We start from the raw sequence: 18,652 nt of genomic DNA, 5'->3' as shown, positions 1-18,652 counted from the left end.
AAAATGAAAATGACTAAAAATACCCACCAGAGCAAGCCACGACGATCATGCTCGCGCAGATCGCGCTGTGAAGATCGCACCACATGATTCTGTGGAGCCTTGTCAATCAGAGATATCAGCGGGCCCGGATGACAGTCGGAAGCATGATCCATTTCGATCTCCACCAGCTCCTGGGCATAGCGATCCCGTGGCGCCACCAATGTTGTGTGATGGAACAGCATTTGGAGTCGCTCCTGCAGATAGTTGTGACGCAGATCTGCCAGTGTGGCGCCCACTTGTTGGCCGCAGCTAGCTGGATTTTGGAAGCCTGGTGTATCGATGAGCATTATTGAAGCAATAGTATGAGCTGAGGTGCAGATCTGGCGATTTATCAGAGCCACCACAGCGGCCAGTGCCTCCGAGTAAAGGCCAATGACGAGTGCTTCAAGACATTCCCAGGCCCAGTCCTGACCCCCATCCGAGGTGGGCGACTTAGAGGGACTCAAGCTGGCGCCTGTCGCATTGGGCTGCGTAAGACCGAATGCAGCTGCCGATAAATCCTCAAGATTGACGCCCAACAGACTGGCCGCCTTCCGTGCTGCTGTCGGATTCGCAAACTGCGTTCGAGCCGTCGACCCGGTGCCCATTCGAGTAATACCCGCAATGCCTAGATGATAAATAGCTGCCAGTATACTCCAGATACCCCGCACAGCCTTGGCATCAATGTTGAGTGTCTCAAATGCTTGCACCGTACGCAAAAAGTCATTGGCCGCCCGATGACGATCTTCCAATCGCTGCGAAAGCGATATAAATGGATGACTGTCCTCAGACGATATGTTCTCTAAATGCAGCTCTTTCTGTAGCAGACCTGCGGCGCCAGCCAACAGTCGCGTCATAATGTGGAAGCTGTGCTCGTGTGCAAGCCTGCGACCCGCACGTTGTCGCTCCGGCAGCAGCACCTATAACCAAACGTAGGTCATTAGTGAGATAATCAACCGAGAGATGATCTACGCTCAGCTTACCTGCAAAGAGGCTGATGCTATTTGACCGGTCTGATCGAAGTCCAAGCTGAGCAGCTGCGTCATACGCGTCGCATTCGAATTCAGACATGTTCTCGTATTACCAAAGGCTTCCAAAATTGTGCACAATGCACCAACTTTTTCCGCATTAATAAAATTATTGTATGCACCTGACGGGAGAAATTAATTAGTTGATTGAATAATACACAATATGAATTTTATGATAAAAATATAGATAGTTTCACTATTTGAAATTGAAGGGACTCGTGATTGATCGCTGATTAATATTAATCATCACATCATCAAGTATGTAGCATGTATTCATAAGCATTTCTATTACATTTTATAATTATCAACATTTCAATTCTTATTCAAAATTAACGACATATCAAATAATTATCTGAATCAATCCTTGTCTAATTGCAATTATACTGATTGCAAGAATTGGTATTCAAATCTGAACATTAATAAAGCTAAGATTTATTTCTTTACGCCTACGAATGGGCGAGAATCAGATAAATGGATTACAAATGTAGTCGACTAGACAACTCAAGACCAATTCGATATGAATTGCGTTTAGGATTTGCCGTATATGGCATAACCTACGTCATGAAAAACTGAAATTATACCATTTTACAATAGTAGAACAATGAGAAATGACTTGACAAATTGCAGCTGCGCATTTAGACAAAATGCAAATGAGCTAATCGAACGCCAGATTGGATTTTTGGTGTGGCCCAAACGGGGCCAACCAACAGCGACAATAACTGCAATAACTACAAGCACCAACATCAGCAACGGCTACAACAATAGCAACAACAATGTCTAGACATACCAGCAGCCAACGCCAAGTAGTTGAGCGCATGCTTAAAGCTTGTGGTCTTGCCAGAACCAGAACGACCCATGAATATTAGACTTTGATCGCGTCGCGTTTCAACCAAACTCCTGTAGGCGGTCTGGGCTAGCGAGTAGACGTGGGGCGGCATGTCCTCCGTTTTGCAGCCGCGAAACATGGATACAACCTACAAGCATGCAAACAGACAAGAAAGACACAGCAAGATAATAAATAAGCCGAACAAATCAAATCAAACCAAACCAGTACAGGCCAGCAACCAGACCAGTCTCACCTTCTCAGAGTAGAGCGACAGGGGTGCCATTGGGTTGACCACGAGCAGCGTGGGCCCCGCCTTGGTGTGTATAAGATTGCTGGCATATCGCTGTCGGAGGCAGTGCAGCACAGACGCCTCGTTCAGATACTTCAGCTCACAGATGTCCTCAACCAAGTCCAGTGCGGGGCTGTTCTGCTTCTCGATGTCATCCTCGTCCACGGTCAACTGCTCGCCATTATGCAGCAGGCGCACGCTCAGCTTATGCTCCTCATGCGCCGTGTCGCCAGGCGGCAGACGCAGCGCTGCCGTAAAGCCACCGCGATGCACCAGCCACACACGTTCCGGCTGCGAGGCGTCATCGACTACGTCCACATCGCTATCGCTTTTGCCAAAAAGGCCGCCCGTACCGTTCTCGTGCCGACTCTGCAAAATATGAGCATATATTTACTGGATATTCAAGAATCGGGGTCAACAATTCGATGGGGCGCAACTTCAAGTGATATTTTGTGTACTATTTCGGTCTATTTTTGGGCGCACGCATTTTCACGCATTTATTCCATTTATTATGGTACTTCAGCTCCGTTGGATTCAGTTCACCTAAGCGCAACGTCAGTTTTTCGTTATTTCGTTTTATTTCGGTGCATTTCTAAATTTGATGTTGTTTCTAAATCCTAATTAGTTGCCCAGACTAGCAGCCCATAGAGCGAGGCCCAGACCCAGTGCCCGCCCCTTCTTCCCAATTCCCCTCCACCCGAGCCCCATTGCCATCCAAATGCTAGTGGGCTAGACATGCTGTGTGGCTGTAGATGTTGCTGCAGCTGCTGCTGTTGTTGTTGCTGCTGCTGATATTACTTCGCTCTAGCTTTGGCTGTGGCTGGCTGTGCGGCTGCGTTATGCAACGCGCCAACGTCGCCAGCAGCGTTTCGTTGGCGGTGCCAACACGTTCAGTTCACATTTGGAGCTATAAATGGCATTTACTCGTTGCTGCCGACGCAGTTTACTTTTCGTATGCTGCTATCTATGCATCTGCCGCATCTCCTCAGCGCGCACCACCCGACCCGCTCTCTTCATCTGCTCAACTTTGCATTAACTTGTACTTGTTGTTGCAATCGTACTTTGTGGCGTAATTATGAAAATATTGTGCTAGGTTCAATAGCCCGTAATTGGAGTCATTTTCGGCTATGCGCTGTTAATAGATCCAGAATGCCTATGCCCACCAGTAGAATATACCGATTGCAAAATGTTTTAAACAGGAAATAAATATTGAGACTCATTCATGTCTAGAATTAAAACTGTTGCGGAATATCATGTTAGTGGGTAAAAATTAAACATGAAACAGTATATAACAGTATTACTAAATAAAAAATAAGAAGCATGATTCAGTTTGTTTTGCAAGAGATTTCTTGGGAGTTGGATTGGATTATATGAAGTACAAACTCTAGCGAAAAATACCTTGAACCCACTGATCAGTCAGAAATTCATAAAAGCTCTTTAATAACTGTATATGGGATGTACTTATATTCAACGAAAAGCTCAAAAACAAATAGATAAAATAAATAAATAAATCAATTATATAATTAGTAATTCAAATGGTATTGCAAATTCTCAAATTTTTTATCGTATAAAAACTTGAGTGCGAGCCAAACTTTTTTATTGAATAACTTCATCTAATAATAATTTTATGCTTAGCCAATTACAAACACCTCCCACATTTGTATAAACATCTACTCACATACATACATGCATGTATAAAGTTTTATAAACAAATGAACTGACAAGCGTCTGTCCACTGTCAATCAATAGCTGCAGTCGTCGAATGGTGGGGCAGCTGCGGTTCATTGAACCCGCCACCGTTTAAGTTGATGAGATAGACAAATTAGACAAGGAATGTGCAGACAGACCTAACTAATTAACATGTACAGGGCATGGCGAGCTATACGACAAAGAGCAGAGAGCGCGAAAAACAAAGAATAGAGAGAAAAGACAATGAGAACGAACATAGGGAGAACTGTCAATTAAGCTCTGACTAAGGTTTACCGAACACAATTCAATTTTAAGATTTGATATCTAAAAACTATCGTTTATTTTGTGGCATGCAACTGTCCCAGCTGAAGACCAGAAAGATAGAGAAGGAAAGAGCGAGAGAGAGAGAGAGAGAGAGAGAAGAAAACAACAAAGAGGGCGACGTAAATGAATACTTCCGCTCGACAGGGCAGCGAGTCCATCGCTCGACGCAGTCGGCGTAGTGAGCCATAAAACCATAAATGCAGCGACAAGACGACCATATCGTAAATTATGAGCCGACCATTTGCCCACGCACCGTCCCGATCCCCAATCCCATTCCCATTCCCGTTCTTAACCCAGTCGCCGTATGCCTACCCAGCAGTCTAAGCATAATAAAATAACTAACAACTAAATCGTACATTGGGTCACGGTTCGACGATCTATCGATCCATTCATCGATCGAGTCGTAAAGGGCCAAAGAAAGAAAGTTTTTTTTTTGTTTAACACTAAACGACAAAGATGGGAAATAAAGTTTTATATTTCATATCTTTTTACTGAGCGGAAACAGTTCGATTTTAGTACAAGATCATCAGAAGCAACAACAGCTCCCGATACTATTTAAATACGTGAGTAAACAGTTATGACTCGATAATAATGTTTGACTTTTATTATAAGCCCAACTGCACCTTCAGTTTCAACCGACACATTCAGCCCATAGATGACAAATACGCCACCTTCGCGAATATATTTAAGTATATAGCTAAGCAAAATGTTTTAGGTCATACTGTTTCCAGAGAAATTTGACTAGAATTATGTAGAGTATTCTCCGTATGTGGGTCGTATACAGGGCGGGTAAAAGTTATACGTTACATGGGTAACTAAATTCTTTCACTATTTCACAATATAATATTAAAAATTAGTTAAAATATTATAAATACCATTTCCAATCTATACTATCAAATCAGATTTGTAATATTCCATATAATGCATTGGATTGGATACGGATTTTTTAAATATAGAAATAGAATTATGTTATATATATATTTTGGAATAGAGGACAGTAGTTTCAGATATTAAGAAATTTCAGGTAATGAAGTTTATACAATCTTTCACTGAATACAATTTTATTGTATCTATTCCAATATTAAATTTACGCTTTTTATACGAAAAAGCAGGTAATCTATGAGAGCTAAGTGGGTATTTTCTGAAAACAAATATTAAATATTTGCAAGTCCATAATTTCAAAAACTCTATTCACAACAAAGAAGTTATCTAAACAAAATTTTGTGGGGTTTTTGTTTTTTTTTTTAATTGGTTACAAATATTTCGCATATGCATTTCGTCTTGGTTCTTGTAGTCGAGTGTAATTATATTATGCGCACCTTCTGCTTAACGCTTGCATCATAGTTTTTGTAGTTGCAGCCCAGCGAGTTGGCCCAGATGAGTGGCCACTGCTGGGCAGCGTTTTGGGCATCGCGTCGCCGTCGATAAGAACTGCGTAGATGAGGCACGGGCGAAGCTGGCGCTGCAGCTGCAGCTGCTGCTGCATACTTGGACGCAGCTATAGCTGAGCTGTTCCATGGCGGACGTATTAATGTTGTGGCTGCTGCATTGGCAGATGTTGTTGTCGCTGGTGTGTTTACTGTTGCTGTTGAGCCTGGCGTTGTGTTGATCTTGCCATTCTGGCGAAAGCTGCGCGTGCGAAACGAATTGCGCTCGATGCTGGCAACAGAAGCCGCAGCAGCAGCAGGAGATGTGGGAGTTGTCTCCTTGGCTCCTTGCCTAGTGGCAGCCAATCGCGGCGGTTTGGGTGGCGGTGGCGTGGGCGGCACAGTGGACAATGATGTAGACGGCCAGCTGCTGGAGTTCTCAGAGCCGCTCTCACTGATCGTCTCCGAGCTAATACTATTCTTGCGCTGCGCCTTTGGCGTAGCTTTTGTTTTATTGGGCACGCCCGTTGCTTTTTGCGCCTTGTTGGTGCCGCAGGCGTGCGCCTTGCCCGTGCAACCACGATGGAAGGACGGATTTAGGCCGGAACCCGGCGCGGCGGGCACAGCAGGCACGATGCCTCCTCGCAGTGTTTGCTCGAAGTTTTTCGTCTTGAGAAACATGATAAAAATATGCGCGCGAGTTTATTTGTCTGTATGTGTATGTGTGTGCGAGTTATGTGATCACTTGGTACTTAGATCGTAAGTCAAATGCAAACAATTGTCATGGCCAGCAGCCAGCAGTGCTTGGAGCATGACCAGACCCACACAGACCGGGCCAGCGACGCACAGACGTGAAACGGGAAGTATGTGCGAAACTGGAGCGCGCCCAAAACCTTGGAACTGTTAGTCGCACCACAGACTCAACAATCTAGTTGTGTGTGTCTATGTGTGTGTGGTTACGCGAGTTCAGACACTTAATGCTTTGACATTAGAGACAATTGAACTGGCTGAAAACAGCCAGTCATCGTGCGATCGCCGTTTGATTGATTGATTGAAATGCAAGACTCGAGTCACGAACGCGAATCAAATGCGAGTTATGAATTAACTATTAAAGCCAGTTTGAATGACAAGAATTTTATAATTTGTTGTTGCTATTTTTGTTGCTGTTGTTATTGTTAATTATGTTGTTACTGTAATCCCGCATAGAAATTTCACAGTGGGTGTCTCGCGCTTCGATTTCCGTACCGAACTTGGGCAGAGTTTGCAGCGTACTGACGGCCCAGCTCCAACGACAGCGACAACGAAGCGAGCAACAACAACAGCAACTCGACAAAAACAAAAGCAACCAAACGCAAGCAGCGCAGCACGAGCAACGTCGACGACGACAGCGACTGCGACGACAGCTATTTGTGTAGGCAGCCGACGCAGTCCGAAGTGGGTGTAGAAAAATGCACACAGCTGCAGCTGCTGTTGCTTGTGTTGCTGCTGCTGCTGCTGCTGCTGCTGCCGCCAATGTGGATGTGGATGTTGATATTGACGTCGACGTCAACGTCTTCGTCCATGTTCGCTGCTTGTCTGCGGCTGTTCGTGTTGCAGTGTGGGCAAAGGGGAGCTGTGCAGCACGTTGTTAATGATGTTTACTAAAATGCAGTTCGAGTTTTTTTCTCAACAGTGTTGCCAAATCGCGTTTTATTTTCGTCTGCTGAATGAAGTGAGTAAGACGCTCGAATATGTCGACGCCTTTATGAACTTAGCCAGACAGCAACAACAACAACCATGTTCTAATTGGAATGGGGCTTAGCTATATAACTGCAACGGGCTGGGTCTGGAATTTCTCAGCGACTGATCGCTCGTTCGATCGCTCAGGTGCTGACAATTTTTACAACATATTTGCAAAAGATAAACACAGGGAAAAATGTGAAACACGTTTCTAGCTGCAGCTAAAGTCAACAAGTTAATAAGAATTTCAACTGGAATCGCAATTGCAATTGCTATTGCTCGATAGCTAGTTACCCTGTATAGAAAAACAGATCGATATTTTGCCATTAGATTTTACATTCTGAGCTTTAAAATACGCCGTTGCGTTTTCTGTCTAGCATCATCATCATCATCACGTAAACCCCAAATTAAACAGCAAATATTTATTTTCTTGAATACATATTTACACTCTTTTTCTGACCACTCCAACGTGATTCCCACATTGAAAGAAAAAAAAACCTAGTTTACATTACTTTTCTGAAAATAAAATACCCTAGCATAAGTTGGACCAATTTCGAAGATGAATGTTATTATAGAGGTAAAATTCTCTACGATAAATGCAATCAAATTAATTGTTAAATAAAAACTAGTTTTTAAAAGCTAAAAAAGTATTTTGTTAATAATATAATATTTGATAAATAACTAATCTTCCATAAACGTATAAGCATATAATGAATTAACGAAATACAATCTTATCAGCTGGTGCTGACCTATTCAAGATAATACTAATACCTGACCAGCCTTAATAAGAAATTGCTTATTAATGCTTGTTATCAATATAAAATTTAGAACAGCCATCAAAAATAGTTAATTACTTTGTTGGTTCATTGACTCCAATTTAGATGGGTTCAAAGAAACATGGAATATTTGTTAGCTTCTATAATAGGTAAGTAGATATTTAGAAGGAATCCTATTTGAAACAGTCAACTCTGTTTGAAATTACTGAGCCAACTTGCTCGCCACTTGATCGCTCAGAGCTTTAATTCTATCGAAATTACATGATTAATGAACGATTACGAGTGATTATAATATTGTTGCTATTCCAGGTAAAAACTTTCATTAATCACTGGGTTGCTAATGGATTTAGATGGGAATATGAGTTGTTGTCTTACCTGACGCTTGAAGCGCTTGCTGGCGCTGCGACGGAGTGTGTTGCAGTTGCCGTTGTTAATGGAATGATCGATCTCTTCAACGGTGGCCGTGCTGGGCGCCATGCAGCGCTTGCTCAACTCCACCAGCTCAGCTACGGGTTGCACCTAGATACGTGAAGGACACGGAGAGAGAGGAATGTCGTGAGTGTGAATGTCATGAGATTGTAAAGTGTTTTGCGTACCTCGACGGTGACAGCATCGCCACTATTGCGTATCATCTCGATGATGATCTCGCGCGATAAGTCGCCCACGGGTGTGCCATTTACCTTGATCAAACGATCGCCAGGCAGCAGACCCGTGGCGCCACCCCCAGCACCAGGCTCCGCAAAGATCACTGGTCGAAAAATGGGCGACATCAACGACTCGGTGCGGTCCAAGCAAATGGCTTTGCGCAGACTGAACCCGAAGTCATGCCGCGGGGATTTCTGCCGTTTGATGACCAGCTGCCTGGGCGGCGGCAGCTGCACCAGCTGGACCGGTGGCAATGGCAGCTGCACATCCTCAAAGGCGTGCACACGGGCCCAGCGATCGATGCCCTGCGATTCGCCCACTGGACTCAGCGAGAATGGAGGCGTGGCAAAGGAGGAGTTTGTGGTATCTGTGAGACTGTCGGCACTCGGTGACGGTGATGTCAGCACATGCAAATGGGCAGCCTGCGTGGGCGTCTGTGGTGCGCCATAGCGCGCGTTCGCCGGCAGGGTCATGGCGCGCTGCTGCGGCGGATGATCGCCGTCGCTGCGCAGGCTCTCCACGGAGGTGAACGAGGTGCCATGTTGGCTGGAATTGGAGCCACCGCTGCCGCCGCCACGGTTGCCCTCAAACAGCTGCTCATTTTGCATGGTGTTGCGCATCAGCATTTCGGGAGTGCCGCCACCGGTGAAGACAATCTCTTCGTGAACGTTGCTCATGTTGCTGCGCGAACCCTTCAAAATGCCACGCTTGGGCGGCTTTGGCGGCACCGGCGGCAAAAATCGATTCTGTCAGCATAATTGTAATTACATTTCAGAAGCATCAACTTCGACTTAGCATGCTCACCTTCAGTCCGCCCGAGAGCAGGGAATGTGTAACCTCGCCATAGTTCAAGATAAGAGATTCGTTGGCGGCGCTTCGACTCTCGATATGTGTCATCACAGATGCTACAATTTCCTCATTGCCACGATCCTGCTCTGGGCCGCCATTTCCATTTCCATTGCCATTCCCATTTCCGTTCGCGTTGCCGCTGGCTGCATCGGCATTGAGGGCCGCAAAGAAATCTGCACTGTAGTCCGCTGTTATGCCGCTGGGCAGTTTTTCCTTCTCCTTGCGGCGGCCCCGTATCTTCAGCGATCGACGCACTTCCTCCAGGCGCAGCAGTTCATCGGTGCTCATGCTGCCAGTCACCCCGCCCCCGCTGCCACCTTTAGCCTCTTTGCGCAATTTCTTTTCGCGCTTGCGACGCTCCTTCTCTTCATCGCCGGCGCTTTTCTTCATGAAATTGAACATCTTTATCTGTTCGTGTGTGTGGGTCCTTAGGGATCTAGCTGCAATCAGACGATAAAATAATGCCTTTTTAAGCTTATTATTTCAACTCACTTCTACAACAAACTGTCTATATTTATTTTATTAATTTATTTTCATTTTTAAAAAACAAAATAAGATTATTGTATTTATAAAATTTATCATCTCTATTTGAAAAGTCAGTATCAAAAAGTACAAATAATTTATTATATATATAAATATTTTTCGCAATAATGAGCACAAGAAATAATAATATTTAACGAGCTCGCAAATATACCTATTATATATATTTATACATATATATTTGTATGATAAGAGCAGCGAGCTCGCTCCGCAAAAATATCTGATAAGCCAGTGAAATTTTAAATCAATTTATACAGATTCCTGATAAGTTAGTATGACAAGTAGTGTAAATTCGTCGTATATGTATAAAAATAAAATTTGTATACAAGACCGAAGATAACATAAGGAATAGATACAAGAAAGAGACGCGATATCACTAACATTTCAATCCGAAGTGAACTTCGGGCTCTGAGCCGGTTAACAGTGAAGTACCAATCGGGTAGAGGGGGGCAAAGAGGCGAATGTCGCAAGTTCAAGGGCGTGCCCAACCGTTTTGCACATTTTTGTTCTCTGCTGCTAATTTGATTTGCCCTGCCATGCCCTGTCCAGGCCAGCCACAACCTCATGCATTGCGGTTAGTTTCGCATTTTTCTTGGTTACTCTCTTTTCTTTTATTTCCTTTGCTTTTCGTTCGTTGCAAAAGAAACCCTGGGACCAATGCACCCGCACACAACCACAAGAGTTAACTGTTTTTTGCACATCTGCATGCGAGTGTGCGTGTACTTGTGTGAGTTTGCGTTTGCATGGAATGGCAAAATCACGTAAACAATGCGTCAGGCATGCATATTTTTGTTAATCTTGCATTTCGCTTTGATGCCAACAGTGGCTTTTTGTCATTGGGCCTCGCCCTCATTTGTTATTATTTATTCAATTATGCGCTTTCTTTTTCCATATTGTATACAATTTTTGTTTTGTTTTCACGCACCACTTACATACTCTCGCACATATACACACACCTACATACACACACACGTATACGTTTGACACTCGAGGGGCCCGTTGTTATTGCAGTTGTATTTGCAATTGAGTTTGTATTTGTTTGTATTGATTGCCCCAGACTCGATTGCATTTCGAATTTAGCTGTTTTATGTTGCTTTATTTTATGGCCACTTGCCTCAGCTGGTGTCTAATTATTTATACAAAACAATTTGTGCTCATTCAGCAAAATCCAATAGACAGAGGGTGGAACTGGAATGCGCTACGAGCCAGAAGCAAAAAAAGAAAGCTGCCTGCCACTCGCGAAGTCAATAACACCTTTGTTTTTGCAGTTTTCTATGTCTCTTTTGATAAGCTAAGCACACAGGCACACACATATGTATATATACTTGTATACTATATTTCTCCCTGAATAAACATTATTATGAATCCTTCTTTTTACCTTTTCGCTTAAACCAATGCGCACAATTACGCGTTTGCCATAAATAATTGCCTTTCTATTTTAATTCTAAAATTTACAAAAATCCACCGTACCGACGACGACGACCGATCGGCCAGTGTGCACACAACTGTTACTTAGAGGTGGCCCGATACTTACACACACTTATCGATGTTCGCTCTTGGACCAATGTGTACACACCACTAAACAAGCAAAACATTATTGCAGTGCTGTGAGGCGCATAATAATTTCCCTGCAGGTGAGCTCGATAACATTTTGTGGATTTGATTTAGAAAATTACGATTTTATGACATATTATTATTGAATAACATAAAAACAGGTTTATATTTTAAGGCAGCATTTGTGATCCAAAAACATAATAACTTAATTACACTGGCATATAGTATAATTTAGGAATTAAGCTTATTTGGATTTACTATTATCGCTGTTAGGGTCCTTCCAGAAAGAAGTTTTAGGCTCGATATGATAAGATTTACGTGCCGAAACGGTGTCTGGAGTTGGAATGATCACCCCAATGGTCTCGAATAAGTTCTTCGAACTGTTGGCATTTTGTTTGGCCATCTGATAGTCTCCAGAATCGAAAAATTTTGGCTTTCTCTGTAAACGCTTCTCGAGGAAAGCTGAGGGACTAACAGGCTTTTGAACGCTCATATAGCACTGATCTTTCGAATCCATTTCGTGCTCTGCGACTATCTCTAAGTGATGAAATTTATTTTGCTTCTGGGATTGACCACTGTAGTTGTTTTCAGTTGATTCCATGCCGCTAAATCAATTGAATAAATTTTGTATCGTCGAAATATACGTTTATTTATTTAAACATATACATACGTACATAAATTTATATATGTAAATAGATTTGACGTTGAAGAAAGCTACCATATCAATTGATTGTCATCCTGGCATAGCATGCTGAGTGTTGCTGTGGATGAGTCATATCGTCCAACCGCCATGGTGTTTCGACGAACCACCACAATTTAGACTTCGTATATCGCACGAATAAAAAAGTGAAGCGTAAAAACCAAACGGTGCATCTACATGGAAAATTAAGTGTGAGTGCGTGTGTTGATGAAAAACTAAACATACTTCAACATACATATATTATGCGAACTAGGACAAAAGAAGTCTTTCGATCAATTCAACAATTGCGTGGAGAATCCGTATCGAACTGTGTGTGTCCGAAACCACACATACACACAAGCTCTAGCAACACTCTCACTCGTTAACACACAACAGAAACAAAAACAACATACGTGAGTGTCGCTGCCGTCACCGTCACCATTAGCAGCAGAGTCTGTCTTTTACATTTCTGAAAAAAAGTAAAATCAAATGCAAAAGTCGGTTCTTTTGAACGATTAGGTGGGTTCAAAATTTGTAGTGACATTTCAAATGCAAGTGTTTTATGCCGAATTCCCCCAAACAGCCGTGGCCTTTGTTATTGTTGTTCGCTCGCTCGCTTACAAATTTTTCGTCGTCGTCGTCGTAGTCAGAGTCGCCGTCGTCAACGCAGACGCCGACGCCGACGTCGACGTTAACAGTGTTGTCTGCCCCCGATGGTAATCTATCTTTCTGGGGCTGTATGTTTGCGTGCATACATATATGTATGTGTATGCACATATAAATAAACGAATGTGTACGTGTGTGTATATATATATATGTGCATTTGTTAACTGTATTAGCGTCTAGACATGTTGCTGACAAGGCTGCAATCTCGAAAAGTTTTGCTTGCGGTTCGGTTTGCCGGTTCGAACTTCGAACAATTGTTTGGACTCGTGCGTAGACTATTGTTTTTTATAGAAGTTCAACAATATGAAGGGGTAATCGTAACTGCTGTAAAAAAATTCTTGTCATTAAATAGTAATATGCCTGCATAAACAATTCTCATGAATTTATGTATATATTTAAGTGTGTGTGTCTCCGAGTGAACTGGCTTGCAACTGGTTCGGTTCAGGGAGTGAATCTATTCCGAACCTGTGTGCATTTTATTCTTTTTGTTGTTGTTGCTGATCACTTGATGCGCCGACCTACACGCACACACACAAGTACTCTGGCACACAGAAAGAAACGTTATTGTATACATACATATGTATGTATTGTCTGTCGAGACATGTCCGCGTCTCACCCGTCAACTTCCCCCGGCCGGCCCACACGCTTTTCTTTGGTCGCGGCCTCGCACTTTGCATTGCAGACAGACAAACAAACATGTGTGCACGAGTGTGTACATACATATGTGTGTGTGTGTGCTTGTATTTTGTCGATTTTATTTTATGTACATTTGTTTACAGTTTTAGATAGCGAAATTTGTACAGCCGGCAGCGACCGCCAAGGCACGGAGTTGACATTTTCGCAAATTGCAAATGAATATGTTTTTTTTTTTTCAGCTGCGATCATTGCCGCGCTCTCTGACACACACACACACATACACATGCACACGTGCCCCTCACACCTTTATCGCTCGTTGCGATCGCAACCAGCGGGCCACACAGACAGTGAGCGCGACATGCAAGCATACAAATGTATATATGTATATGCATGAATACATACAAACAGTAGCGCATATGCATACATATGTATGTATGTAAATATGTGCGTACATCGGCATGCATGTATGTATGCGTGTAAGTTCATGAACAGCAGTGATCCGTCGACTTGTTTTGATTTAATTTCGCGGTAAATGCAATCGCGAAAAATTTTGCTCGTATCGCTGGTGCCGACCGCTTCGCGGGGAATTTGTTTGAAGCTGAAATGGCAAAAGCAACAATAATAACAACATCAGCAGCTACATCAAGAACAATTGCGACAGTCGCGCTGTCTATATGCTGGCGCCTCTACGTGTGGGCCGCGAAATGACTAAGTGAAAGAGAGCGCCAGGGCAGTCGCCGCCGTCATCGTTGTCTTTGCGCCAGCCCTTTTGCGAACGGAAATATCGTAAATGTGCGATTTTCTGTTTTTTTTATTTTTAATTTTTTTTTTTATTATTTTTTCGAACGATCGATCCTATTTTAAACAGTTTTGCAGCTGCTTCTACTGCAGCTGGTGACGCAAGCGGCAGCAATAACAATAACAACGTCAACGACAACAACAAAGGGCTGTGCAATTTGCCATAAACACGCCAAAAGACAATAACAAAATATGCATATGCATATACGTATGTATGTATATGCATATTAGAGATGGGTGCGTGCTGAATACTTTGCGTGACACGAAAAATAATTTGAAATTGGAATTGGAAGAAAAGTTGTCATTTTCATGTTTTGTTGACTTAAAATCTAGTATACATAATTTTATAATCATTCGTATTTTTGTTGAAATTTGCAGGGCCTTTCTGAGTTTCACCACGTGCCCATCTCAAAAGTGCAAATAGTTGTATTTATGTATAAAAGAAGTGGATTATACACTCGTGAAAATGCTAAGAAACACTAATACTTTGTACCATTTAGACCTGTGCATTTTTTAACAAGTGCCGTCATTGTAGAACTGGGACTGTGGCGTGCGGAATTGGTTAGCTTGGTACACCCGGAACTGGGAACAGCCTCAACACGAATTATTTACCATTTGCGCTGCAGAGGAGATCGACTGTGGTCGCCAGCGCCGCACCTAGATCTGCCTCAATAACGCCCACACCAACAACTTTAGCGATCACTGGCGGTCGTTTGGGCTTAAATTTCAACAGGAATAACACAAGCAACAGCAACGCCAGCAATAACAACAGCAACGGTAGCAATAGCAACAACATCAACGATTGCAACGTGTCGGAACTGAGCGACGCACTGCTAAACAACGAGGTGCGCGCCATCCGGTATCCAATAGTGACGGCAACAGAAGCCATCATGTCCTTGACAGCAACGGGCTCATCGCCCACCAGCCCCATTGAGCCCTTCATTTCGCCCAACCCACAGATCGTGAAAGAGGGATGGCTGTCGAAGCGCGGCGAGCATATCAAGACTTGGCGCCAACGCTATTTTGTCCTGACCGACGATGGTTCTCTGAAGGGCTATCGCAGCAAGCCGGTTGATTATACATCGCAGGAGCACGTGCTCAACAACTTTACCGTGCGCGGTTGCCAAATCATGGCCGTGGATCGGCCAAAGCCCTTCACATTCATCATACGCGGTCTGCAGTGGACGTCAGTAATTGAGCGCACCTTTGCTGTCGGTTCGGAAGAGGAACGTCAAGGCTGGACGGAGGCTATACGTAATGTGGCCAGCAGGCTATGTGAGATGGGCGAGACGGCCATGTCTCCATTAGCACAAACAGATACGAGCGATGTAGATATGGCTGGCATTGCCGAGGTGGAGCTGTCCGAACAGTTTTCAGTGCAAGGCACTACACGCAACAGTAGCGGTGTTAAAAAAGTGGTACGTATTGGGAAACAGACTCCCCTATATTTATCCATATGAACATCGATTAACTCGCATATCATTTAGACTCTTGAAAACTTTGAATTCCTTAAGGTGCTCGGCAAGGGCACCTTTGGCAAGGTAATTCTCTGCCGCGAGAAGGCTACTGCCAGATTGTATGCAATCAAAATTCTCAAAAAGGAGGTGATCATACAAAAGGATGAGGTCGCGCACACACTCACTGAAAGCCGCGTGCTAAAGTCAACAAATCATCCGTTCCTGATTGTAAGTGTTATTCTATTTCATCATATCGAATTATTGTCAGTAACGAAATGTGAAGCGTCAAAGCAGGGGGATTCCCCGCTTCGATTTGTTTGCCTTGCCATATGAGTGTTGAATTTAATGGTTAGGCGCAAAAGACAAAATTAGTTTGTAACAATATTTGAATCTTGAAATTATTTGGATTTGAATAGGATGTATACATAAAACATTTCTTCGAGAAATATTGTAAAAATCAAAAAATAATTGTTAGATTATCATATACTGAATCGATGGCCCAGATTTGGATATATACATATATGTACTTGCTTACAGCATATAATTGGATCATCAGCAAAGATGACGTAACTACGTCTATTAATTTTTATAATTATAGGTGTATAATCAGGATAATAATATCAGATCAATATACAGCGTTTTCCACATACAAGTTTCAATTAAAATCAGAATTAGATTTAATGCATAGATATCGGTAGAACATTCTTTACGATACGATCATACTGGTAGGATTGCAATCAATATATGTATGTATATTTAAGTTTGCAAATTTATTTCTCTGCAATAAAAATTAATGAATGTAGCATATGCGAATGGCCAGCATAGATGTATTTTCCGACTGCAATCTATATTTATATAGTATTTGCTTGTTAAGTATAGATCGTTTTAACCTAATCAATAATAAATATATCTAATGTAAATGTTTTTCTGTTCTCTGTTTTGTAGTCACTGAAATATTCATTTCAAACCAATGATCGTCTCTGTTTTGTCATGCAATATGTGAATGGTGGCGAGCTGTTTTGGCATTTGAGTCATGAGCGCATCTTTACAGAGGAGCGAACACGCTTTTATGGCGCCGAAATAATATCGGCGCTGGGATATTTGCATTCGCAGGGCATCATTTATCGTGACTTAAAGCTGGAGAATCTTTTGCTGGACAAAGATGGCCACATTAAGGTAGCGGACTTTGGGCTGTGCAAGGAGGACATCACTTACGGTCGTACAACGAAGACGTTTTGTGGCACACCGGAATATTTAGCCCCCGAAGTATTAGATGATAATGATTATGGGCGCGCGGTGGATTGGTGGGGGACCGGTGTGGTTATGTATGAGATGGTGAGCAAACGACTACATAACATTTGTAAATACATCTATAAATAAATATATTTCCTAAATTTGCAGATCTGTGGAAGACTACCATTCTACAATCGTGATCATGATGTGCTTTTCACGCTGATATTGTTAGAAGATGTGAAATTTCCGCGGAATATAACAGACGAAGCAAAAAGTCTATTATCTGGTCTTTTGGCTAAGAATCCTAGAAATCGTTTGGGCGGAGGACAGGATGATGTTAAGGAGATACAAGCACATCCATTCTTTGCGAGTATTAATTGGACAGATCTGGTGCAGAAGAAGGTATGACAAATTAGTAATAGGCTTAAACAAAATTAATCAACATTGTATTTTACATAGATAACGCCGCCTTTCAAGCCTCAGGTTACATCAGATACAGACACACGATATTTTGACGAGGAGTTTACAGGCGAGAGCGTTGAGCTAACGCCGCCGGATCCCACGGGACCACTAGGTTCTATAGCCGAAGAGCCGCTTTTCCCGCAGGTAAATTTATCTTTGCTTAACTTACGAAATAAACATTAAAATAACATTTGGCCTTCAAATTACAGTTTAGCTATCAAGGAGATATGGCCAACACATTGGGCACCTCGTCGCACATAAGTACTTCCACAAGTCTCACATCGATGCAATAGAACAAGTTTAACAAACACACATAAATACATACTATAAACACATTATGTTCTGCTTCATCACCTATGATCACCCATAATATACTGAGTTATATAGAACTGGGTAATATTGCGAGCAAAACTGAAATAAATTTGTACCGCTAAGTTTATACACCAATAATAACAAATGAATGATAGTAACTTATTTTTCTTACCTTCAATAACAACAGCTGAAAAAAAGCAAGGTGAGATAAGAGAACGTTGAGCGCGATATATAAAGAAAAGAAAAAATATAGTTTACAAGATATAATTATACTTATATACTTATATATACATCTAAATATAACATTTTAAGCATAACGTTTAAAGTGATTAGTTAATTTTTAAATGCAAGTATAACATTTATCAAGCAAAAGAGAAAAGAGAAAAGAAAAAACATAAATATGAAACATACATCAGCACACTAATACACAAAATACAATACACTACTAGCATATAAGTAAAAAGAAAAAGTTTATATAACTGTGCAGCAAAATATCGAAATACACACACCCACACCCACATCCACACCAACACACAAAAAACACTATATATACAAGAAACGCATTAATTATACTCCAAAGAAGCAAAAAACAAAAACAATTACGAGTTATATTTAATGGTAAAGTTGCCTCTGATGTGCTCAGCTTTATGGAACAGCTGAATACAACAATAAAATCATGAACTAAAAGCTATAAATAATGAGCGTAAAACGATATTTCAACTGCATGAGCGCCAATAACATTTAAGAAAATGATTTAAAAAACTAAGAAAGAAATTTATATATTG

At 42.1% G+C, this 18,652-nt stretch overlaps 2 protein-coding genes across 12 annotated transcripts in view; one reads left to right on the top strand and one right to left on the bottom strand.

Annotated features, from left to right (window-relative positions):
- Mhcl (Myosin heavy chain-like) overlaps positions 1-11,608 on the bottom strand; it is a 33,281-nt gene extending 21,673 nt beyond the window's left edge. For 2 of the 7 annotated variants that reach the window (XM_089461853.1, XM_018018590.2), the window contains exons 1-5: positions 5,494-6,834; positions 2,126-2,530; positions 1,834-2,020; positions 1,002-1,168; positions 28-938 (exon numbers count right to left, since the gene is read on the bottom strand). In XM_089461853.1, coding sequence (XP_089317979.1) covers positions 28-938; positions 1,002-1,168; positions 1,834-2,020; positions 2,126-2,530; positions 5,494-6,222 — 2,399 coding nt within the window. In that variant the 5' untranslated portion in view covers positions 6,223-6,834. Of the gene's footprint in view, positions 1-27; positions 939-1,001; positions 1,169-1,833; positions 2,021-2,125; positions 2,531-5,493; positions 6,835-8,411; positions 8,556-8,632; positions 9,428-9,485; positions 9,996-11,448 lie in introns of those variants that run through there. The other 5 variants (XM_018018589.2, XM_089461851.1, XM_089461852.1 and 2 more) reach the window with 5 other exon arrangements.
- A 773-nt stretch (positions 11,609-12,381) lies between these two features.
- On the top strand, positions 12,382-18,021 carry Akt (AKT serine/threonine protein kinase). 5 transcript variants are annotated; one of them, XM_089461861.1, is made up of 7 exons: positions 12,382-12,515; positions 14,939-15,821; positions 15,891-16,088; positions 16,806-17,195; positions 17,262-17,495; positions 17,553-17,699; positions 17,765-18,021. In XM_089461861.1, the coding sequence occupies exons 2-7, from the start codon at positions 15,294-15,296 to the stop codon at positions 17,846-17,848; spliced, it is 1,581 nt and encodes a 526-aa protein (XP_089317987.1). In that variant the 5' UTR covers positions 12,382-12,515; positions 14,939-15,293; the 3' UTR covers positions 17,849-18,021. The 5 variants fall into 5 exon arrangements, with proteins under 5 accessions (XP_089317987.1, XP_089317984.1, XP_089317985.1 ...); XM_089461858.1 differs by having other exon boundaries at positions 12,385-12,515; positions 14,782-15,821; XM_089461859.1 differs by lacking the exon at positions 12,382-12,515 and adding an exon at positions 12,681-12,822.
- Positions 18,022-18,652: the final 631 nt, after the last annotated feature.

Source organism: Drosophila arizonae, chromosome 2, assembly GCF_054131065.1.
Source record: "Drosophila arizonae isolate 15081-1271.41 chromosome 2, UAZ_ARI_1.0, whole genome shotgun sequence".
NCBI classification, from domain to species: Eukaryota; Metazoa; Arthropoda; class Insecta; order Diptera; family Drosophilidae; genus Drosophila; species Drosophila arizonae.
Note: the sequence above shows the minus strand (reverse complement) of the source record. Positions and strands in the feature narration are given on the sequence as shown.

What these genes read in the sequence shown, in the direction of transcription:
- Akt (XM_089461861.1), top strand. Translation starts at nt 15,294, where the DNA reads ATGTCCTTGACAGCAACGGGCTCATCGCCCACCAGCCCCATTGAGCCC. An exon ending in CAGATCTGGTGCAGAAGAAG is followed by an intron (nt 17,496 to 17,552) that starts GTATGACAAATT and finishes TATTTTACATAG; the next exon opens with ATAACGCCGCCTTTCAAGCC. An exon ending in AAGAGCCGCTTTTCCCGCAG is followed by an intron (nt 17,700 to 17,764) that starts GTAAATTTATCT and finishes TTCAAATTACAG; the next exon opens with TTTAGCTATCAAGGAGATAT.